At 44.1% G+C, this 24,584-nt stretch overlaps 1 protein-coding gene across 1 annotated transcript in view; it reads right to left on the bottom strand.

Annotated features, from left to right (window-relative positions):
* The window catches only part of TMEFF2 (transmembrane protein with EGF like and two follistatin like domains 2), an 826,595-nt gene extending 803,312 nt beyond the window's left edge, over window positions 1–23,283 (bottom strand). The window contains exons 1-2 of the mRNA XM_085648776.1: window positions 22,875–23,283; window positions 18,832–18,941 (exon numbers count right to left, since the gene is read on the bottom strand). Of these exons, the coding sequence (XP_085504902.1) occupies window positions 18,832–18,941; window positions 22,875–23,043 (279 nt within the window). The 5' untranslated portion in view covers window positions 23,044–23,283. The remainder of the gene's footprint in view (window positions 1–18,831; window positions 18,942–22,874) is intronic.
* Between the last annotated feature and the right edge of the window lie 1,301 nt (window positions 23,284–24,584).

Here is a 24,584-nt window from a genome sequence, read left to right as displayed (position 1 = left end):
CCAGCTCGCCAGTGCTGCAGTCGACCGCTAGGTGGTCGCCATCTTGCCTCTCACAGACGCCCTCGCAGTTATCTCTTTCCTTGAGATTCCCCTGCTCAAGAATCAAGACTAACAATGTGGCTATTGATATTTCTAGTCCTGAAAGTATCATTTCCTCCTGTGATCATGTCTGGTCTCATACTTGCCTCTTTAGCTCATTCGCCTCCTGTTACCCTCCTTCTTCCACAGTAATAGTCTGGTATTAGTTATCTAAGTTGTTCATGAAGTATCATCCACTTCTCTATTAGATTCTGTTACTAGTTTCTCGTTCTGACTTGCTTTCTCTTCCATGTCTCCTCTGGTCCCCCAAAGAAGTCCCAGACTGATCAACAACTCTAGAATAGCCATCTGAATAGATAACCGTGTAGCTATGATTACTGCCTTCAGGTTTATACTAAAAGACTTTTCATCACAGAGTAAAGCGCAATTTGCTAAGTACCAAAGGTTAAGCTAAATTGGTTGAAAAAATATTATAAAATATTCAATTTTAAAGACAGAGGGGCTGCCTGCTGTAGATTTTAAAACCAGCAGTCAGTTATTATTGCTTTAAAATATCAGTAGTCTATCTGCCCTGTTCATCTACTTAGTAAATCTTGTGACCACGTGTGCAAATTCATTCACCCCTCATGTAGCTAATTATCACTTGATAACATATATGAATGTCGTTTTTAATTGAGAACATTGCGGAGCCAGAATTTGGGTTCATTCAATAAAGACATTCAAATGCAAACTAAATGAATGAATGTTTCCTTTTGCTGTGAACATAGTCTACAGTTTCCTTTGGAAGGCAGTCATAAGAGGGGAACAGTCCGAAGAGTAGTTGTAAGACCTTTATTCTATAACAGCCTTTATTTAACCTTTTCTGCTAGATAACCTTGTGAAAAAAAGATGCTTATACATTTTTGCTATGTTTTTCGTGTCCATAATATAAAATCAGCTTTTCTAGCAGTTTATTAAGCAATTTTGTGAAAGTATTATATGGTTGCTCTTGTTCTTAGAAAGAACATGCAAACTGAAGCACTTTTATGAATGAAATTAACCATGGGGTTCAATCTTGTGGTAAGGTCAGCCTGAATTTTCTTCCAGATATAAGTTTTTCAAGTTGCCTCCTTTGCGTGTTGTTAGAACTGAAGGTTTCTAGTTGGCAGTGGCATGCACCCTGTTCAAGGAGGGACCGTTCCTTCTAGTCAGGATAAGGGAGTTAAACATCCAAGATAACTCCTGCTCACGCCCTTAGTAGCGTGGTCAGGCTTATCTCAGAGGCAATGTGTAAAGTATGTGTACATAAACACACAGTAACATAGTGAAAACACTATAAATTGACACCACACCAGTTTACAAAAATAACTAATCTTTATCTAAATCAAACAAGACCAAAACGAAAAAATCCAACATACATAAACCAAATATCACTTTTAAAAGGTTTCAAATAGTTCAGTCCACATAAAACTCAAGATGCATGACTTTTAGCACAAATGGAATGCTTCAAAATCACAGTGGAAAACAGACACGGGGAGACACGGGGAGATGAGGCGCTGGAAAGCACAGCATTGCGTTGGTTGCTTACACACAGGGAAGGAGATGCGCCGGTGCCTTACTCACATGGAAGGTGATGAGTTGGTTCCTTGTTCCTTGGTTTCTTGTTTCAGGGGTGGTTTCTTAATGTTACGGAGGGGAGGGGATTCGTCACACCTTACTGAGAGAGGAGGTGATGCGTCGGTTTCCTTCTGTGAAGGGAGGTGATGCATTGGTTGCGTTCGGTGAGGTGATGCGTCGATTCTCCTGACAGGCAGCCTCGGTTCCTTACTGAAGCCCAACGTCGATGTTGACTTGGCACACAGGTGCATGCGTAGAAATTCCGGACATGCTGGAATCAATGCGGCAGCGGCGAAACATGCCCTGCATTCATTTTTCCAGCCAGAGTAAGCAATGCGTCAGTTCCTTCCACTGCACAGCAAGGCCTGAGTCAGAGAGGAAGTCTTGGAAGTCGGAGATGCGGTGCTCTGGACTCAGGCTGCGATGGTTCATTCAGCCACGGACACGTGCTGCACTGATTTTTTCTGCAGCATAGCAACAGTGAATTTGTTTTTCAACTGCATGGCAAGCTTGCAAAAACAATGCTGAAGGGCGATGCTTTGCTTTTCAGTCTTTGAAGCAGCAAAACCACCTTCAAGGGCTTAGAACTGGAATTGATACCACTTGGCAGGTTGGAACTCACAGCAGAATGTTCCAGGGAAGCTGCACATGAAGTTATTGATGGTCCTAAGACTTCTTAACAGGAGGCAAGCACACACAAGTCCTTGGAGAACCTTCTCAAGCAGGATACAAAGCAAAGTCCAGTCTTTTTCCTCTCCAAGACAAGAGCAGCAACTGAAGGCCAACACAGCAAACACAGTACTCCTCCTGACAGCTCTCCAGCTCTTCCTCATCGTAGAGTTTACTCTTGACCAAGAAGTGTTCTACAAGTCTGGGGTTATAGGTCTAATACTTTTACCCCTTTTGGCCTTCGAAGTAGGTATACTTCAAAGGTTAGTCTTTGTAGTGCACAGATCCTCTCTTGCACTGTCTTGGCTCCAGACACATGAGGAGACAGCTTTGTGAGAAGCCAGGTACATCCTTATTTATGGTGTCAGTGATAACACCTCTCACCATTCTAGCTCAGGAAGGCCCATCAGCCTGGTGATGAGCAATCAGGATGTGCAGGCCATGTCTCAGTACCTTTTTTGTGACTGTCTAGAGTGAATGCACAAAGAGCTCAACTGTCAGTCTAAACCAGACATAGATTCCACAGGCAGACAAAGGGACAGGATGGCAGAGCAAAAATATACCCAGTTACAAAAAGCACCATTTTCAAACACACAATTTAAAAACCACCTTCACTAAAAGATGTGTTCTTAACTTCTGAGCTCAGAGAGCCCAAACTCCAAATCTCTAGCTCTTCTCAATTGAAAGCTACACTTGTATGATGTTACAGGGCAACTGCAATGACAACCTACAGGAGAGCTAGTCCTTGCATTAGCGAAAAACTAAATTGGCAGTATTTCACTATCAGGACATGTAAAGTACACCAGTACATGTCCTCACTTTTACATTCACTGCACTCTGCCCATGTGGCTGCCTTGGACCTACCTTAGGGGTGCCTTCATGTAGTAAAAAGGAAGGTTTGGGCTTGGCAAATGAGGGAGCTTTCCAGGTCAACGTGGCAATTTTAAAACTGCACTTGAAAACACTGCAATGTCTGGCCAAATACTTGTTTATAGGGCTACTTGTGTAAGTGGCACAACCTGTGGCCCCTAGTAGAATGATTCACAGGCCCTGGGCACACATAGTGCACTTTACTAGGGACTTACAAGTAAATTAAATATGCCAATTAGGGCTAACCAATCATAATCACAATTTAGACAGAGAGCAAATCCACTTTAGCACTGACCAGCAGTTGTAGAGTGCCCAGAGTCCTAAAGTCCACAAAAAGAGGGTCAGAAAAATAGGAGGCAAAATGCAAAAAGTCAGGGGATAAACCTTAAAAAAGTGCCAAGTTCAACACGTATTGTAGTGAAAAAATATATTTGAGGAAGTTTGCTTTCAAGAAAAAATGTTGCTCCACTTGAAAAAACTCCCTTCTTATTTGGGCTTGGGAAGAGTTCTGTGGGAGGTCGAATACTTTGCTTGTGCATTCGGACTCTTCTCCATCGCAGGTGACATAAAATGCTGCCTAGGTCCCAAACAACTGCAAACTCAGACTTTGCATTTGTGCTGTACTGTTTTGTATGCACGTGTTTGCCATAAACTTTAAAAATTCACATCTTCTCTCAACCAAATGTAGTCATTATGGTGACTTTTTGTTAGTTGAATGTTTGTTTTTCATTGGTTTGAGAATTTTATTGTTTTGTTTTCTTTACTTTTATTTGCCATTTGCTTGTGCCAAAACTACCGGTGGTTAAGCAGTTTCACTGAGTCTGTTGGGATCTAAACAGGGTGCGTTTATTTAATTGGCATGGGTCTCCCTTCCTAAATTAATAACTTACTTTCTGACACTCATAGATGTTGCATGAAAGAAGTATGAGATGGTGAGGAGAATACACCATCACTGTCATAAAGCAAAATATTTTAAGACTGAATCATTAGGATGAATAATTATTGTATGCTCTATCAAAGTGTAACAACCTACTGTTGATAAATATAACTTCGTAGTAATCAAACTTTTGTAAGTGTATCTTAATCTATTCTGTTGAAAATCATTTGGTGCACTTTATACTCCGATCATCTACTTGTAAATTATTTTTAAAAAAACATATTTGCAAAGTTCTGAAGGCATCAGCCATGATCTATTTGAGCTAAGATACAGTTTTCCTACATAATGATGTTTGAAACAAGAGCAGCTGGTGATCTTTGAAGCAAGACTATTCTTACCACCATAAGATACCTGAGAGAGGCCAGGGAATGTGGTAAAAACATATATTTAAAAATACACGACTAAAGTGGCGTCCTGGAATTATGATAGAGGAAATTATCAATTCTCAAAAGTAATGTATCATTTCTTCATTGTAATTCCTGAAACAACTGAAAGTCACAGTGAAGGCACGAATTTTGAGTGGTTCAGTCAGTTTTAAAAACGGAGTGAAGCTGCCACAGGCAAATTGCTTGTCAGATGTTTGCAACGTGGTCATGCATTCTACGTTTCTCTTCTCACCATGCTTTTCTCTGCATGTTGTTGTTTATCTCAGCTCTGCAAATTAATGTCTCGAACGAGCTGAATCCCTGCTCAAAGAAGCTCCAAATCTCTCTAATAAAGATGGCTGGAAGCAGAGTAAAGAAAAAATGTAATGCACCCATGACTAAGTCCTACGGTAGCCTTGTTAGCCAGACCATATTCTGCTAATGGCTAACCATGTCCCATCACTCACCTACCCACCGCTCAATTCTAGAACTCAAGTCCACTAAGAAACCTCCAATGACACTTGATGATCCCATCAAAACATTATTACGATCACCAGGATCCAAAAAAGGACACAGCACAAGTATAAAAACAGAGATAAGAAGATTTGGGAATAAATATGTTAAAAACAATTTCATTAGTTAGATATGCAAAGAAAGAAATACAGCAGTTCCTAGAAAAATAAAGTGCTTCATACAAGTAGCTTCCCACACCTGATCCACAGTGCCTACCAGAATCTGGAAAGGCCAAAGACCAATGGTCTATGGGTGTCAGTATACAATGATTCCCTCAAGATAATGACCCGGACCACCAAGTCTACACAATGGAAATATCCATTCTTTCCTCAGTGATAACTAATGAGGGCAAAAGAAGAGTAAATGAGCAATTGCCTCTGGACATGTTTTCACGCATAGCACAAATCGTCACGAGAAGCACTAAAACATCACTTAGAACAAAGTAGTCTGGTGGGCAAAGTCTTGATACAGTGAAAGAGTTTTCCATTTCAAAGCAACTTTAAAAGCCAGCAGGAAGTAACTTTCCGTCTAAGGCTCCAATTCTTGACCGATTCTTTGTTTCTGATCACCTTCCATTCATAGCACCATCTACAATTCCCCCCACCTCCAGGATCCATGGTATATGGTTTCACTAAAAGGCAAATTCTGCAACTTCACCACTTCAACTTCTGTGCAATACCATGCTCTGTAATCCACGTAGACTTCTACTGTAGCAATTAATAAAATATGCGAAAGGAAAATGCGGTGACATAACGCAAATTGATAGGGGCCCCCTGCGGAATGTGATGAAGGGCCCCTGATTCTCCCATATCGCACAAATGCTCATTGGCCTCGGGCTGAACTCTGAAGGGTTGGGGGCCCTCTGAAGGGCTGTACCCCCTTGCGCCGTAATGGCTGCAGGGGCTTGGGGACCTTTTTATGCACTCTACCTTCATGCAAGCAAATATTACTGCTTTGTCCCCCAAAATGTAATAATGTGCACGTTACGAAGAGAAACTTGCACGTTCAACGCATATCTTAATACACAGAAAGGTAGGTTTATTATTTAGAACAATGAAATCATTTTTGATCAAAGTGAGCAATGCCGTTGACGTATACAAAGCCGGCTACAATCAATACAGGACGTGCTCTCTGAGGGACTGCGACGAGGAATGTGTTCTGCTGTCTCCTACAAGTGCCACTTTCATCAGTTTTGCCTTTCAAAGACAGTTACTGTGGACAACCTAACTTAACATTACCTTAATACACTAAACACGGGAAGATTCCTTCGTCCTTAATAATGATATCAAATCATCGTAGAGATGGTCGCAAACAGACACGAATTGCAGCGGATGCAAAGCGAAAGAAAGATCGCTGTTGATGAAAATGACAATCAGACAAAATACACATAATGAAGAAAATAATGTTGTCAGAAATAATGCACGACCCAGAATGCCTATGCATAAAGGGAGCTACAGAGAAACAAGCATCCTTTACAATATTGCCTTCTTTATGGAGAGCAGGACTGCAGACACGTTGGTCTTTGTGGCTTCCTAACACCATTTCTCAACTGCCATTAAGTACTGGACACATTGTGCAAGTTCATGCCAAGGCAGAGACTTCATAAATCACTTAGCAACTCATTTAAATAGGAACAGAAGTGCCAGCCGCAGGCATTCAAAAAGTACATGTGTGCTACCACAGACTACCAAAATGGGGCATTGATTCGGTGGTACAATGTTCAGCACTGGTGCAAACAGTGCAGCTTAGCATCACAAAGACTCCAGTGCCAACACTTAACTTTGATAAATCTAGGCCAAGCTGTATTATGTTAATTGATTCCCATCTTTGCAGATTGAAGTCAATTACTCAGTTAAATGTAGAAGTCCTTTATGTGCCTCTAACTACGAGATCCATGAGGAGGAAAGATCATCACCACACATATGCTAAAGAGCAACGTTTGTATGGTTTGCTTTCACAAGATGTATTTGTTATTTCATCTGGTCCTTTTTTAAAGAAAATTTAGTGGCTCTCAGCCGCGGTCGGTAGTAGGAGTTCCTGCAGGGCGGTGACGTCGGGAGGGGGAGGGGCAGGGTGGGGGGTAGTAAACTATGGATTACGGAGGTTTACAGGTAAGTAATGCACGCAACGAAATTCGTTTTATTAATTTATATGCTTACTTACCTGTAAACCTCCGTAATCCATAGTTTACTACCCCCCCACCCTGCCCCTCCCCCTCCCGACGTCACCGCCCTGCAGGAACTCCAACTACCGACCGCGGCTGGTGGCTCTTAATGACAAGTGTGTGGCTCCTATCGACAAATACTGTTGAAACTATGCTCATGGGTGTTCCAATGACCGACATTTAAAAATATAAAAGCAAAATAATTTAGATATTCAGTGTGATAAATATCAATACACATGTTTTAATAAATGGGGCAGGGCCCATCAATGAAACATAATGTACATTTGTGTTTAGGTGGAAATTACAAGACAGCGCAAGCTGTCTTGTTGGGAAAGATATACTGAGAGCCTACGATAAACAAACAAGTGCTTGGAGCCCACTCATTGCTTTAAATTTGTTGGCTTTCCTGTCAATCTCATTTGATTGCTTCTATTTTGATGGCTTTTTGTCATCCTTGTGTTTTCTCTCACTTGGAGTAGTGCCTCTTAGCCTATTTCTTTGATTGGCTTGTGTTAGAACTGGGGGTCTCTAGTTTGTTGAGATAGGTACCTTAGTCCAAATAGAGACCCTTGCTTCTAGTCAGGGAAAGGAGGGACACCCTCTCAGATAACCCCTGCTCACCCCCCGGTAGCTTGGCACGAGCAGCCAGGCTTATCTCCAAGGCAATGTGTAAAGTATTTGCAACCACACCCCCAGTAACACAGTGATAACACCACAAATGAACACCACACTGATTTAGGAAAATAGCGGTATCTTTATGAAGAAGAAATACGATGAGACCAAACGATAAAAATATCCAGCATATGCGTATTCATAATATTTCACTGGGCCGGTTATTAGGCCAACAATCACTTGTAGGTTCTTGCGGTATTAATGAGCAGTTCAAGATGATCTAATGCAGTCCTAATGCAATGCTATGCAGTTCGTAATGCAGTTCGTAATGTAGAAATAAGATAGTCCTTAATGCAAGTACTAATGCGGATCGTCAAACAAGTAATAATGCAGTTCGTAGTGCACGTACTAATGTGGATCGCAAAAACAATAAGTCAGTTCGTAGTGCAAGTATTAATGCGGATCGTAAAAGCAAGTAATAATGCAGTTTGTAGTGTAAGTACTAATGTGGATCGTAAAAATAATTCTGCACCGATCGCGGTGCTCATGAAGGTCTCCATGCCACTCCTGGCTGACTCGCGGTCAGTGATTGCCAAAATATGCCCCCAATCCTGTTACTAAGGAAACAAAGTGCAGCTCCCCAATCGGACCCCGGTACTGCCACTCCTCGGCGAGTACGGGCCACGATACTGACTTGAGCAGAGGCTCGTGCTGCAAAGATGGGAAAGTCCGAGAGCAGTCTCTTGTAGCACGCACTCCGCCCCAGGCGGCGACACACGCACGCTCGCTAAGTGGATGCAGTCTGTCTCTCTCTCCTCTCCTCGCGGCTTGGGCGTCACGCTGTGCGGCTTTGGGTTGGCGGCGGCAGCTCCTCGCAGTGAGAGTCTGACTACCAGGCAACAGCCTCGCAGCTGATCGGCTCCTGGCGCGACTCCTTTGATCTTGGGCAAAGGACCTCGGACCCACGATGGTGAAGATTCACAGGTCTCTCCTTGGCAATGGCAGGCTTGGGCCGGCGGCGTTGATTTCTAACTGCTCCCCCTTGGGACAGTGGTCCGGGCTGATGGCGATAACCATCACAGCACTTCTGGTCATGCTGTTGATCGAAGCAGAGCGCAAGACTGCTCCAGGGCACACGGTCACGGGGCAATTCTTATGACGGTTTCAGGCTGCAAAAAGCACACGCACACAGCGTTGCTGAGACACACTTGGAAACTTTTATGTTCCTGAGTTTCCACAACAGGGAGCCAGCTCCTCTCGGGCCCTTGGAGACAAGTTACTTCAGGACACAGCACACAGCAAATTCCTTTCAAGCAGGGGGACACAGCCCACAGCAATGTCCCTTGTCCTCTCCTTAGTCAAATCAGCAAACTGCAGGCCAGCCCCAGAACACACAGCAAGGGCAGTTCTTCTCTTCAGTCTCTTCAGCTGTTCTTCCTTGGCAGAGGTTCCTCTTGATCACGAAGTAGTTTCAATCCTTTTTCAGGCTTGAGTTCAGTCTTGAGTTCAGGGGTTTCAGCTCTCACATTTATACCCCTAAATGCCTTTGAACTCTTTCTGTTCAGGGGGGCTCTGAGCCCAGGCCAAACCAGACCTTGGTGTCTTCCTGCCAGTGCACACCCTCTTCCTTTGATAGTGAGGGTCTGAGCCCCAGACACTCCGCAGGAGGTGGAGCCATCCTTTGGTGGCAGCAACACAGCCCTCTTCACATCCAGGGGGCTACTCCTCCCCCCACATCAAATGCAGGCCAGCCTGTTGCTGTCTCACTTACTCGTCCCATGGGTCAGGACACTCCCCAGACCCTGTCACATCCAAACACAGACAGTTAATACACAACCAGGCAGAGGCACACAGGATGGTTTAAGACAAGAAACCAGCCACTTCTAAATGCGTGGTTTCTAAACACACAATTTAAAAAACACCTTCACAAAAAGATGTGTTATTAAATTCTGAGTTCAGGCACACTAAACTCCATCGTATGCCTATGGGAAGATAAGCGGGAAACATGGCACACAGCATTCCCCATTCTATCCTATGGGCAAGATGGCTTTGCAACAGTGAAAAACGAATTTGGCAGTATTTCACTGTCAGGACATGGTCCTGCCTTTCACATACACTGCACCCTGCCCAGGGGGGTACCTTGGGCCTACCATAGGGGTGTCTGATGTGCATAAAAAGGGATGTGTAAGGCCTGGCAAGTGGGTGCACTTGTCAGTACAACAAGGCAGCTAACAAACTGCGCACAGGCACTGCAGTGGCAGGCCTGACATCTCTTTTTAGGGCTACTTGAGTGGGTGGCACAATTAGTGCTGCAGGCCCACTAGTAGCATTTGCATTACCAGCCCTGGCACACATAGTGCACTTTACTGGGGACTTAACTAGTAAGACAAATATACCAATAATGGACTACCAATTACCATAAAACTTTATACAGGGAGCACTTGCACTTTGACACTGATCAGCAGTGGCAAAGTGCCCAAAGCATCTAAGTCGGCAACATCATGTCAGAAAAAGGTCTAGGAGGAAGGCAAAAAGTTTAAAGAACTTTAGCCAAAAAGGGCCAAGTCCAACAGCTTGCTTCTATGCTTTCTCTGCTTGCTTTTAGGAAACAACTTTTTTTCTTTTCGTTCAAGCAATTATTGAGAGGGAATTTGTTTTCTAGCTGTCTCTTTGTGTGCTTTTCTCCTCTCCTTGCTCTCTCTGCCCATGTGCTTCTCTCCAGGCAACCGAATTTGAGTTGCTCTCTCTCGCCCATGTGCTTCGTCCCTTCAGTGCTCAAGACTGCACTGTTTCACCAGTCTTCCCCCTCCGCCAGCTGTGTTGCCTCTCCCCCATTTCCACGTTGCTTCACCCTGCCAATCCAGCAACCAGGTCATCCACTATTTATTTTTTAAGCACTTTCTCACTATACTTTAAAGCAGCATTTTTGTTCTACTCTTTAATTTAATTATTTATGTTGGATCAGTAAACTAAAAAACGTGTCTTTTTGTAGGTGGGCGCATGCATGTTGAACGCATGCACATCTCCAAAATCAAGCAGTGGCCCCGTCAGGATGTCTTGTTTTTTCAGCCATTCTGCACGGCAGCTCCGATGCAGTACATTCTGACTAAAAGAAATAGCAAATTGTACAGGTCTAATAGGTAAAACCTATTGGCTTGGCCAATGCTGGTTTCATTGTGTTCCAGTAAAGACAGCAGTGGCTCTCTTTAACTTTTAAAAAGTAGAGTACCGAAACTATGCAAATCGAAACTACATGAAACCGTTCTAGCGATACAAGTTGCCACCATAACCCTAAAATCAAATGCTGGAATTTGACCTGTAGAGTAGCCAGCGCGGAGCATTATTTCTTTATTATTTAGTTACTGATAAAAGTACTGCTTGTTTTGAATAAGCTTTTAGGAAACTTTCAGTCTCGATGTAAACAGGTCACTCTTGGTGGAATGGTATTTAATTAATGATTCCAACTTTAGTTCTTTAATCTAAATAGTACAAAACAGGTTAAATGTGCATGTTTGCCCATATAAATTCGTACATTATAATGTATAGTATAGTAGCAGGAAAAAGGAGAAATGAGCCAAGATCAAATCTATTCCTAATTCAAGTCAACTTAATTAAATGGGTGCGCATGTTTAGACACCAGTTCCCTTCTTAAAACGAAAGCTTTCAGGGCAGCCTGTAATTCTTGTTATACACTCGAACTTGACTGGGGTGGCATCATTTAATACCGGTTAACAGTATCTTAATGTCCTTTAATAATGTTTTAGGTACATTTCCCTTCATCCCTCACCTCGGTCTCTTCTCTGCAGCCCCATGTCGTGCCTTTTACCTTGACTGCCCCTGGACTCAACTTAGAGAATTCTCCTGCCTCAACGTTCAATCACTAACTCATCCATTTCTGCAGAGTACAAGGCACTTATTGCATCTGCATCTCTTAGAACACTGCCCCCTTGCTTTGATGCTAGATTTACTTGAAACAAATACTTCACATTTTCATACAAAGCATCAGATAATAGAGGGGGCCGGTGAGTAGGTTCTTGCTTCAATAAAGGAAGTCCATGTTATTCCTGAGTTCAGAACCATCTAAAGTGAGTGCTCGTTTATGGCAGAGACGCACACACCTTGTGTGTAACAATTCCCAGAGTAGCTGTTTATTCACACGTCATTTGACTTTTTGCATACCTGATATTAACTTTATTCTGGCCAGCCCAAGCACATAGCGTATACAAAGATATCAGTGGGCCAACCGGGTTGTGACCACACGGAAACGAGTCGTCAGCGTAGTCCCACCTTTCTTTGAACCACTCCAGGTGAGTTGGTTCTAGATGATGACAACAGGTCTTTACAGCCATTCAAGTAAATATGAAAAGACACGGGCGGCAGAATACAGCCATGGCGCACACCAGCGCGGCTGCAACTTACCAAAGGAATTCAAGCGCGATTTGACTTTAGAATTTAGACGCATTCTATTGTACTGTAGTTTAATCAAATTTACATAGCACTTACCCGGAGGATGCGTTGCAGTGTTTTATGACACACGGCATGCTATTCGTGAAACACAGTTAATCTAAAGGTTATTGGTCATTGTTATTAATTGTTACTTATTGAGATTAGTATTGTGCTTTCAAGGGCATTATTCCCTGTATTTGCTCCAGTTTCCTCGGGTTACATTAAATTAATAGGCGTTAGGTGGGACCCTTATTATGAGTTCATGCAAATGGCGGTAGGATGAGTAGACAATCTAGAGAAAGTTACTTTAGACTGCAGCGATATGATCTCAAGCAAAGAGAGGCTGTGATCTATGGGATACGGTTTGAGCAGAGATACAATAACAGTGAGACAGACAGGCATGTGGCACACTGGGCCACGCTCAGGGAAAGAAAGGCATGCCGAGGATGGGATCCAGGTAAAGAAGAAAGCCCTTCAATAAAAAGGAGAAGAGAGAACAATTGTGTAAGTAAAGAGCTCACTTAATACGGTGATCAAGTTATGTGGTGTGAAAGAAATGGTAGGTTATTTATACCAAAGCACTGACCATGCAGTCAAGAGCTTTGGAAAATATTTGTAAACAGGGCGTAGCTGTTCATAGCTCAGCGAGCCATTGCATGGTGCCCTGTTGATACGTACTTCCTGAAATTAGTCCATATTCTGGTGTAAGATGGTTAGTGTCACCCAGGCAGTGAGACCTTTGAGGCTTTTGGCAAATGTCTTGCAAGGGGGATGCAACGCAGTCACGGAGACAGGGAGGTCAGATTTATTTCCTTCTTGAACTATGGTATCTCTTTACTAGTGTCTTTTTCACTACATTGATAACTTTCAATCATTGGAATAATAAAACTGCCCACTGGTGGTTGCATACTCAAGGTGATAATGGGCCAACCATCTGGTGCAGGTTCAGCCAATGTTTTACAACTTTTAATCGATTAAAGTATTTTTGTACATTACAGTGGTTGTGGTCTTACTTCTTAGTACTATTTTGGGTGCTGTAAATGGCTGTTCCTTGCACCTATATGTAAGCTCAATATATGCTGCCCTCCAGTCATTGGATATAGGACGTGAAATATCACTCAGATCTTAGACATAATACCTTTACCCAGTATTTCCCAAAATAACTTATCATTCTCTTGCCTATTGTATATGCTGGTTATAGAATATCCTTTTGGTTGCAACGTTTGTATTTCGATTTTATTGCCACCACCACAGGATAAAGCACATGGACCTGATCAAAGCACAGAAGTGATTTTTGGGGATTGAATGGTTGCCATGCAGGTTGCTCATTTACATATCCTCGCATAACGCTATAATTGTCGTTTCTTTGTAATTGCCATTGAGACTGTTTAAAAATCTAATAAAGATATATGTTAAAAAAAAGAAACATTCTACAAAGCAATTATCAGTTGCACGTGCATCCATTTCTAATGGGTCTTTTAAAATCACCTATCTCCCTTTTATGACCTCCTGTGACAGTGTGTTGCTATCTGTAGAGCTACTCGTTTTTGTTCTCCCTTCTCAAAAACATGTTTATTGATTGCAGATCCTGAACTAGTTAGATCAAATCCAGTGTGAAAAAAATACATCCTGCACCTCCAATAAACTATTTAGAATTATTTTTATTTGAACATATTTATTAATCTGCAAACAATGATTAATTACTTTAGCAATCAAAAAAGACCGCCATCAACCTATTGATAATAAGTGAGCTAAACGTTAACTAAAAATAGAAGTATTTAACACAAATATTAACTGGTGATGGTTACGTTCTTGAATGTCTCTATAGAAGTCAATATCAATTTTGAAAGTGTCCCTACTAAAAAACTGAGATGTGTGTGGGTTGCCATGTCTACGAAACTGAATATGAGACAGCCACTTCTATATGATGCACAATGTTGAAATAAAGGATCATAAATCCACCGTTGTATATCTAAATCCCTACCAATTTCATTTTAGTGCCCACATACATGATGCACTAAGAGTCTAGCCACAAAGAATGTTTGCAAACCGCACTCCGGCTCTTTTGTGAATGAACTTTGATTTTTCCAACTGACCTACCTTTATTAGTTTGGTTCCCGAATTCGTCACCTGCAGGGGCTCGCAGAATGACCTCCCTAATGACTATTCATTAGGGTGATCTACAATTGGCTACAAACACAGTGATTGTTAGCCTGCCGGGGATAGCAGACCACAATCCTTGTGTTTGCATTCCCAAATAATGAACATTTTTCTAAAGCAGCCCTACTTGGGAAAACATCAGGGAGCGCAGGCAGTAGACCTCAGAACACTGCTTATGCCCCCTGAGGGTGCCAACATTATTCCCTTTGCCCGCCCTTCCCACCTCCTTTGAAGAGTTGTTAGCTGATCAGTAGTTTCTGACCAGAGAAAAACATTTGGTGACTAGGCCCAATGTCTGCACAACTATTTGTAGTCACTGGCTATAGTCAAACCATTAATTGCAAAATTTGTACTCTTCTTGCTGCTATTGTGCTTAGCACCAAGCAACCTTTGGTGCAACTTTGGACACACTTTGAAGCCAGAGTGTGTGCCCAATGTCCAAAACAGAAATTGCACTCAAGCGCATACAGCGTACCCAGACCTAGGAACTTACAGACCGGTACACTTATCAGGTTGGTGCCATCCCTCTTTATGGTTTAACTCTACTGAAGCAGGCACAGAAACATTTGGGGGATTACTTCGTAGTCAGCCCAGCAATGGGACAACCATTATTTTGAGGTCCCAGACAGACCGAACTATTGTCCTACACTTTGCAATCATTACAATTGGGAGAGACCTTATACCTATTTTGGACATATTACCATACATATAGCCTTGAAAAAGTCCAGGTAGGACGAAACATGTGTCGGCTGCGGCATTGTTGGACAGCATTGTATGGAAATCTGCTCTTAAAGTAAAATACTTTGTAGAATACCTTGATTTGTTGCTGGAATTAAAAACAGACAACAAACAGAAGACTTATCTTCTTATTGGAATTGTGTGTGCTTGAGTGCAATTTTTATTTTAGTAGTTTGTGACCAGAACTGCAGTGGTAAACAATTGACACATACCATACTGATACTGAATCAAATTTGGAAGGAATGTCCCTTACAAATTTCAATTTGGTATTAGTTGCAATCTCATTTCTCAATTCAAAGAAACATTTCAAACTCGTAAAATGAGCAAAGTACATTTCAAAAAGAAAGTTTTCTGTTACAAACCCTGCGATGTTGTGATTTGCAGACCTTGCAAATGCAAAATCCTTCGGTATATCTGGCTCTAGATTCTGGGACCTTACCAATAAAATCGCCTGTCCGTATTACATGATGCCTTTTTTACTGAGGCACATTACTTAAACAAACTTTGTTGTGATTTCTCCAGTGAATTCACTACTGCCTCCTTGAACTGAAGGAAAATGACTAGTACATGTGTCATTCCGGTGTACTTTAGTTGTTCTAAAATTGTGAGAAATGCATAGATAAACATGTCTCAATTATCTCTTCTTGAAAGTTGAGTGTATGTTATAATTTCACAGGACTTCAGCTAACACACCCTTAGAGCATCCATTAGTGTACTTTAATTTGACAAAATGAATGCCTGTGCACTGGTGCTTAGTCTACAAAGTTATATAACGCATAAGTATCAACCAAATTCACCCTTGTGAATTGGGCATCAATTATAGAGGCATAAATCACAGATCTTCAAGCCAACAACTGAGTAGCTTTTACTCTGTTTTGCAGAATGAGTCTGCTTGGACATTTGTGGACAACCCCTTTCAGGCGTGGTTTTTTCCACATAACCAAAATTCTGTGGGCACACCTCTCGTTTTAAAAATATTTTAGTGGGATAGAATGTGATTGACTCTTTAAATGTCTTATCAGATTCTGTTCCCTGAACGAGAAAATTCACAGGACTTTTACTGAGATGTCCGAGTTAAAAACGATGCTCGTGTTGGTATATCGACTTCTCAAAACAACATGTTTGACTGCTGCTTTTGGAAATATGTAGCTTAATGGTCCATACATTCCATATGGAGTGTTTTATGTACATAATTCAATAACATATGCTGAACATGCCATGTATATTTTAGATTGATAAACCTTTTTTGCTTACTAATAGAACATAACTTCTGCAGAAAACAAATACAATAAAATTGATGCACACTATATATAATTTCAAGAACTAATGTTGTACTTCAGTGCATCTATGATAACAACTATAACAAATTAAGCAAAGGGACAAAGTGTACAGGTAAAAGGACCCAATTAAAACACCGAATATCCCTAGAATAATTATTTCGCCATGAAGCTGTCAGAACATTTGTCATACAACTTGATGTGTTTTTAGCATGTTTACCTTTCAGTGTGTCTTTTTGAAGCTGTAGGTTATATACAGTACCTATTCTAGAATATAACCATGGATCAGCATGGCACAATAACTGTGGCATGCACAGAAGTGGTATTCTTATCCTCGGCTAACTAACATGACTGCGGCATTGCAATATTAGCATTCGCCATACAGTGACCTACTCAAGAAATGCAATCAACCACACGCCGATGCTGCAAAGAGATCACTTGAGACATAGTCGGTCTAAAAGGGACTGTTTGACGGTGGCCCGCCAGGATCAATGCCTATCACTTAGCCATTTGACTTTATGATCTGAACACTTTTTCAAAAATCTTTCAGCGATGGGACTCTAGCTGTTTCTGCCACCACATGAATTGCCGTAATTTAAACATATATCTGCATCCAGAGATCAAGGCATGTTAAGTCTCCCTTAGCTTGGCCAGTCCCTTGGTGCTTTAATTGTCTACATCTAAAGAGAATATTTTAGCTTCCTGTTGCGTGAGAAGCTCCCTGGAGCGCATTCCGACCTCGCTTGCTTGAAATGAAAAATCACCAGACTTTACATTCTACAGGACCTTAACACTCATTCATTATGCTAGGCATTCAAGAGCTAAATGCAGATTATTTGACCTATTTTATGATCTCTAGCGGGTATGCTGATGTAGTAAAGTACTCAATATAGAAACATGGGCCTGATGTTTAAAGGTCACGTTAGAAAACTAGATATTGTGCAACAAACACTGACTGGTTTGTGATCTGATCATATCATGCCCATATGAGTACAGATCACCATTCCACAATTGCACAGTGGACATAAGTAACTCATAGTGACTTGAAGGTATAGTAGAAATACAAACTTATTCTACAGGAGAATAAATAACTCACAAATTGTTTAACAAATAAAATAAACAAATTATGAAATTAATGGGCTGCAAAGCAGAATAACGATAGATTGTTACTTTAAAAATGTGACACTAACAAAAAAACGTCTTTCGATATTTTGTCTTAATGATATGTTGACTTGGCTGTCAAAGTTATAACTTTAGATGCGTGCACTTGTGTTTAATATAGATGCCTAGTGACTTCACTGCTTCTTTCGTTGCACATTTTACCTAGTCCTTTCTTTCAACCTGAGCTGCCAAACAAATTCATTATCCTCTGCTAAATGGAAGCATGCAGGAGCTGTACTTGGACACATCGCACCCGAAATGTGCCTACCTCACTGGCTTCCAGTAAGTATCCAAGTACAATTTTCAGTACTGTGCTTGACACAAAGAGACTTTTGCTGAAACATTTCAGCCTCACCTCCATGTCTCCTTCCAGTAGCACAAGTCTGCCTATGTTTAACAAAAAAGTATTGCGGGTGTTGCATAATTGACCATATAAAGCATATATATCAGCCACTGAAAATCAAAGCAGGGTAATGCACCGTGGAATGCAGGGATCATGGACTTTGGAATAAACTGACAGAAGCAATTACTGAGAAAAAGCCACTTCAAGTTCAAGAGACTTTTGAAAACTGAAATCTTCCAACGTTCTTTGAAGAGGCACATGCCACAGCTTGGACAATAAACAAACGCTAGTGTCACAATATGTCCCCATAGGTGAGGACCCAAGCCCTCAAGCAGTGGGGATGACATTGATGTGTATGACGATTACTTCTTGACACAACATAGCATAGGATAAAATGATAACATTGAAGGTTCAATTCCGAATCAGGAAAGGAAACTCAGCATTTAAATGACACAATATGGCATGTTTTAACCAGCAAGACCCTGATCTAAACAGAATAAAAAAGGGCGAGCGTGCACTGACACACTAACAAAGCAGCAGGCCAGGGAGAGAGAGTCGCAGGGTCTAGATGGCTGCAGAAGCTCTGATCCAAGACCTCAGCTTGGAGCACCTTCATGACCACACCCGGCTACGGCTGTTCTCAGCATTTCAGCAGACATGCTGGTGGATTCACCTAAACACCACACCCGCAGCATCATTCTGCACCTTCAACACACCTGCAGCCGGAAGCACGAGCTCCCCGGGGGCACTGGCAGAGACAGCACCTGCATCTCAACAGAGAATGGGATGTGTGCAATCTCGACGCCGCTTGCTTTCTCCTCCCAGCTCCCTTTTGGCGCCAGGCTTCGCTACACTTGCGCAGAAATGGACAGTACAAGTTGGCCCCACACAACAACTCCCGTCAGCGAAAGAAAGAAAAGGGCCCGCGGCCGTCTCCTTACCTTGAACTGGCAGTCGCACGTGACGCTGTCTCCAATCCTTAAACACTCCCCATCAAATTTACAGGTATTGGTGTCACAAAGAAAAAGGTCGTTTTCTCTGTCGTCGTAACCTCGAATGCAAGCGAAAGAAACAGTTTCAGCTTTGAGATCAATTCGGTGATTCAATCTAGTTTTTAAACACAGATTTGGCTGGTACAACGATCACACAAATAAAGACAAGCATCCGATACACGCCCTCCCCTGCCACCGCCTCCTCTTTATTATTTTTGCAGTTTGCGCAGCGCGAGCTGGACCCGGAGGTATTGGAGCGCTTTACATGAGCACAGTTACATCGCACATTTTTGGCAGGCAAGGGGGATTAAGAGATTTGCCCAGAATCACAGGATGTTGAACTGAATTCTAGACCCGAACCTGGTACCCTGGTTCTCCAGTTTCCCCTCTCTCCCCTATAATGTAAACACTGTTCATGTCATGTGCCTTTAGCGAATGCTGCTAGAGCTTAGACGATGCTCTGAGTTGTGGCTTAGTGCCTGCTGCCTCCTGGTTCTCTTTTACATGCGTATGTTCAGCGTTTGGTATTTCCTCTCTTGCTAAGTGTTGCCGCAAACATTCGAGCGCACGCGAGGCGCCGACGTCACGCGCCTCCTAATAAAGACAAACAGGCAGTGGGCCTGGCTCGAATGAAGATTGATCACCGCTAAGTTCCACTTGCAGGAGGGGTGCAAGGTCACCCACAAGCAGCTGAGCCAGTCTCATTGCCAGACCTCTCATCCTCAATTTGCGCAGACATGCTAACAGATGTGGCCGAACAGGCAGCTTCTAAGTGACAGCAGGAATTTCAGATTTCAGCTGCTTCCCTCGCTCGCCGCCCACCCCGCCCCATTATGCTGCACGGACCCGTTACATTAGACGTCAAACCCATTAGGATTTGTTCTATCGACTTTTTGGCATCTCTTATATGCAACCAAATCCCTTGCTCGCTGCTTGAAGAAAAATAAAACATGCGCATCATAAGTGGGGCCCGACTTCGGCAGGTGAGTTCTCAGAGGAATGCAGCGCTTGCTGAGCGTTTCCACCATTTAATATCAAAGCCTATGTGTGACCTCGTTACTACACTGTGACCAACAGAGAGCCGCTGGCATGACGTGGGCATTCAAATACGTGTCGGTGTGATAACTTCATACGTGAAGGGCGAGCCACTGCTTGTCAGTCAGTGCAGTAACACGCATGGGGCGGAGCAGAAAGGAGACGCACGCTCCCCCAGCCCTCCCCACTTACACACTGTGCAACAGACTCACACGAGAGCGCGCCAAGGACGGTGCAGACATGGAGGTTCCGCCTTCACGCCACTCTCTTAATGTGACTGGGATGGTCCAGAAAAGCCTCCCCGCAGCATCAGCGGGTAATTATCTAATTAAAATGCTAGCTCCAGCCACCAGGCTGATTTACAAGTGCAGCAACTCCAGCGCCCATCCTTCCTTATTCAATTAGGACATTTCCCAATGTTGGAACAGCAGCTCGGCAGAACGGCCAGCCCTGGCTCTGAGGCTGGAATACAGCAGCGAGGAGGAAGGGCCCTGCTTAACCCTGCACTGTCGGATGCGTTTAGCTCCTGCCTCTGCGCCAGAGCTGTCTTCCATCACTCGCAGCTAAATCCATATGGCCGGGGGCAGGCCACATCCAAAAACGGCACCATCCCTCGTGAACTCCTTCGAGCTGCACGCCGCTAGCGGCGGCATCAATGCCCAGACGAACGGCGGAGAAAAGCAATCAACTGGCCAAAAGCAAAGATCCGAAATCGATTTCTCAAAAATGATAATATTCTCTGCCTCTGAGAGTTGCTGTATCCTGGCGCATCCCTGTTGCACTTTCCCTGAGACTCAGCATTTCCTTGACAGCCACTGTTTGATTTATAGGCCTCTCTGGGTTTAAAGCAGTCCCAAGCAACTCTCACCTGAGATGACCTGAAATATCATATTAACATTATCACAATGGGGAGCTAGGCAGGCGGTGGCCTTTCTGGCCCTTTAAAATCATGTTTAAATTGCATGCAGTTGTCAGAGTTTGTGGCGATGAAACCCTCTGCCGTGGAAATGCAGCTGGAATAACACACAAGTTCCTGCTTTTTGTCTCATGATACTTTCAATGCAGGACGATAAAAACAGACACCTCCGGGGCGACGCCTGGGTAGGCCCGGAACAATTATCGCTCTGTGCTACCATTTCCCAAGCACCGAGTGCTGACAGGACAGCCAAACAAGGAGTAATGGCACGACAAAAGAGACTTAAGCGCTCCACTTTCCCGACCATCTTGGGCACCACAACCAAACCTGAAAAAGGACAGATAATCGACCCCGTCGGTCTCCAGTTTGTTTTCAAATAAGTGCAGCTCTGAAGCAAGCTATGACTATGGTAGACAAACACACATCTATCACCGGATGGATGTTGGCTCCAAAAAAAGATGAAAGTAAAAAAGCCCACATTGTATGTCAAGCGCAGAAAAAGCCGCGTACTTTTCCCCAGCTAGAGCTGAGCACACGAACAAAATAGGCGAAAATGCGAATGTGATAGTGAGCACAACCTTTACACCGGCATACAGACACAGAGACACATGCAAAGGAGAGAATGTAACTCTTCAGTACACCACAAAGGCCAAACTAGTCTGTGCATCCTGCAAAGCCAAGCCATACAACCTCCTAGACTTATGCAGGGTATTGTTCGCGCCTGCACTGGGTTTGAACTCAAGTTCATGCAATGGGCTGAACTGGTCTGGTAGCTTATGTTGCAAGTTTTCGAGGGTGTTTTTTCAATACATCCAAATGTGACAAGAAGTTCGGAGCTGCTTTGTTTGCACGGGTACCTGGTGGGAACTTTTTGGGAGCTCGTTTCTTTGCATTGGTCTCAGAAGTGGTGGATTTACGGGGGTGATCTTTGCTGTGATTGAAATGGGTGAATGAGGGCTGTAAATGTCCTGGCTGTTATTTTTTGCTGGCACTGTGGCATCTACGGTGCAGGTATGCCTTGCTTGTTGCTGAACATTAGATGCAACATTGCATGCATGCCCATGTCTGCCCAGAAGCTTTGTGTGGAATATGAGCTCTTCTTCTGTGTGTTCTCTCCGTTGTGCGGGTTGGAGTTATTTTATGTACGAATTAAGGGGTGTTTGCTTTCTATCGATCAACGTGTGGAGAATGGTTTGGGGCTCGTTTGAGCTACCTTTCCATAAGGGAACTGATTGTACTACTCCAGTGTACTCTGTTGCACTAGAGCGTTTCAACTAATTTATTCAGTTGCACCCTATACACAGGAGGTGTTTTTGGTCAGTTTTTGATGGGCATTCCCTGGGATAAGGCGTTACGGGGCGTTTATTTGATATGTGATTGCTCATTATTATTTGGGTGATATTTTGCTTTATTTAACACATTAAAAAAATTCACATCAATATATTTGAATCGCTCGTTAACGTTTGGATGGATTGAGGTTGAAACATGTGCATTTCCCCTTTGTAGAAAAAGTATTGGCAGCTGTGTATCTGCAGCATTCAGAGGGTTTGACGAAATTGGTGCATTCTACATATTGTCTCTGGATACGTTTGCGGACAGTGGGTGCCCTGGATCTGCCGCCTATTTGGTGGGGCTCATGGGAATGGAGCTGCTAGAGGAGTTAGTTGGTAGTTGCCTCGACTCTGTTGTCTGTGTTGCGGGAGCTTAGGCGAGTGGCTGTGCTATATTGGGATGGGTTGGGGAATGGGTCCCATGCTCACGCTTTTTGTGGGAGCCTAAAAGCAGGCAGATGGGTGATGGAATCGATGCACTAGTCATGCTCCCATACTGGCAATATTTCGGGGAATTGAAGCCTAGTCGTGCGCCTCTGTCGATTGTGTTTGGCAGAGCTCCATGTGAACGGGTGGTTCGGTGAGTGGTGTCCTGCCCACGCTCTATCCGCAGGGAGGGCTTGGGCAAAAGACTCCGTAGCTTTGCTGGAAGAGTTGGTGGCAGTGATTTTCCCAGGTCTGGCCCCACTTGCAGGGGTGTGCATGCTTACCGGAGCAGTTCCAACCGGTGGGCGTTTGACAGTCACTTAGGGAGGTAGGGAAAGCTGCAAGTTTCACTGGTCTGGCAATAACGAGCAACATCGCGGTAAGCACCAGGGATCCCAGGCAATCACAGAGTGTCCAGCACTGCCGAGGGGTGGACTCCGCCCCAAGCACCATGACTAGATGTGCTCCGCTAGTCCCAGGAGTCCGGCCCAGGGGGCGAAGTGATGGAGATGGCAATGATGAAGATGGGTACTGCTCAGCATCCCTCCAGCCGGCAGCGGCACGGCCTTCCCATGGTCCGCGGAGAGGGGGACACCCACCTGCCGGCTAGAGTGAGGATGCGGACGGAGTTGCCATGGGGAGGAGGAGGAGACGCCAGCACAGCCTGTCCTGCTCCGCAGCGCGCAGCCCTCTGGCGGGTTGCAGAGCAGCAGCAGATTCCCTGTCTCCGATCCCGCCGGCCGTCGTCACGTGCTCAGGTGAGCAGAGGAGCTGATTGGAAGCAAAGAGGCTGCCTCCGCCTATCAGGACTCAGTCCAGGGACAGGGGCGGGACCCGATAGGTAGGAGACTCGGTTGACTCGGGCTCAGGCAATAGCTCTCCGCTTTTCAGCCCCGCTTTGGGCGGCTGCGGGTTTAGGGCTGCCCTGGGGGGACCCACCGCCATCTCCTCCACCACCACCGCCGGTACCTACTCCTTGCACAGTCCTCCTCCACACTGCTACTCATCCTGTTCCTAACCAGCGTTTGCCTTTCTTTCTCCGTAGTATCAAGTGATCCGTTAGTTTTTTCCACGGACGACTTTCACCGGCGTCGAGAATCTGAATTTACCCACTCTTTTCGGTGACTGTTCTATCTCACGCGGCTTAACTGGCAGAGAGATAGACGCTTGCACAGCCTCTTTCCTCGGTCTGCACCAGTCTGTTGTGCAACCGCCATTCGTCCGTTTCTAACAGCCACTCTCCGCCACTTCTTCAGTATTCACTCTCAGCGTCTCCCATCGCCAGGCTCCGGCAGCCGCCTGCGGCGCCCCAGAGCTGTCTCAATCCCGAGGCGCTCGCGCTGCGCGAGCCCCACGGCCCCTCCAGACCCCAGACAGCGACGGCTTTTACCCGTTTGTGCTTTTGTGTTTTTACACCGGTGCTGTTCAGCGCGGCGACGCTGTGGGGAGAATGCGGATACGGCGTTTTAGGAAGGAGTGCGCGCGAGGCGGCAGCACAAGGACGGTGTGTGACTTGCATCTCCCTGACTGTGCAGCGGGGCCATCGGAGGGCAGGACACGACAGTCTGAAGTGAGCAAGCAAGCGTACCCGAAGCTGTGCTCCAGGAGAGACCGCTTAAATATATGTGTTTCAGTCACAGACGCCGCTTCAGTAGAACCTTTGTCTGTTGCCGACTTTCATAGCAAACACATTGAGCATCCTGCCAATGGAAACTGATGGGTGGGCCATTCTCACACATGAAAAGTCGTGAGCCATGTTCTTTAGGGATGCCATTCATCTTCTTGAACGTGGTCCTTATCCGAAAATAAATATATCTAAAAGTATTTTCTTTGGGGACGATAAATAAATGCTTTTTTCCCCCGTCAAATTTCCTCTATGCTGTATGTCTGCCTTGAGCTTTAAAATGAATTGTGCAACAATAACCTAACATGCTACTGAAATTAGAACCAAGATTTGAAAATGTATGATTATTTCACCCCTGCATTCGGGAAGA

This window comes from Triturus cristatus, chromosome 3_2 (assembly GCF_964204655.1).
Source record: "Triturus cristatus chromosome 3_2, aTriCri1.1, whole genome shotgun sequence".
NCBI lineage: Eukaryota > Metazoa > Chordata > Amphibia > Caudata > Salamandridae > Triturus > Triturus cristatus.
This window is presented reverse-complemented; position numbering and strand designations above follow the sequence as displayed.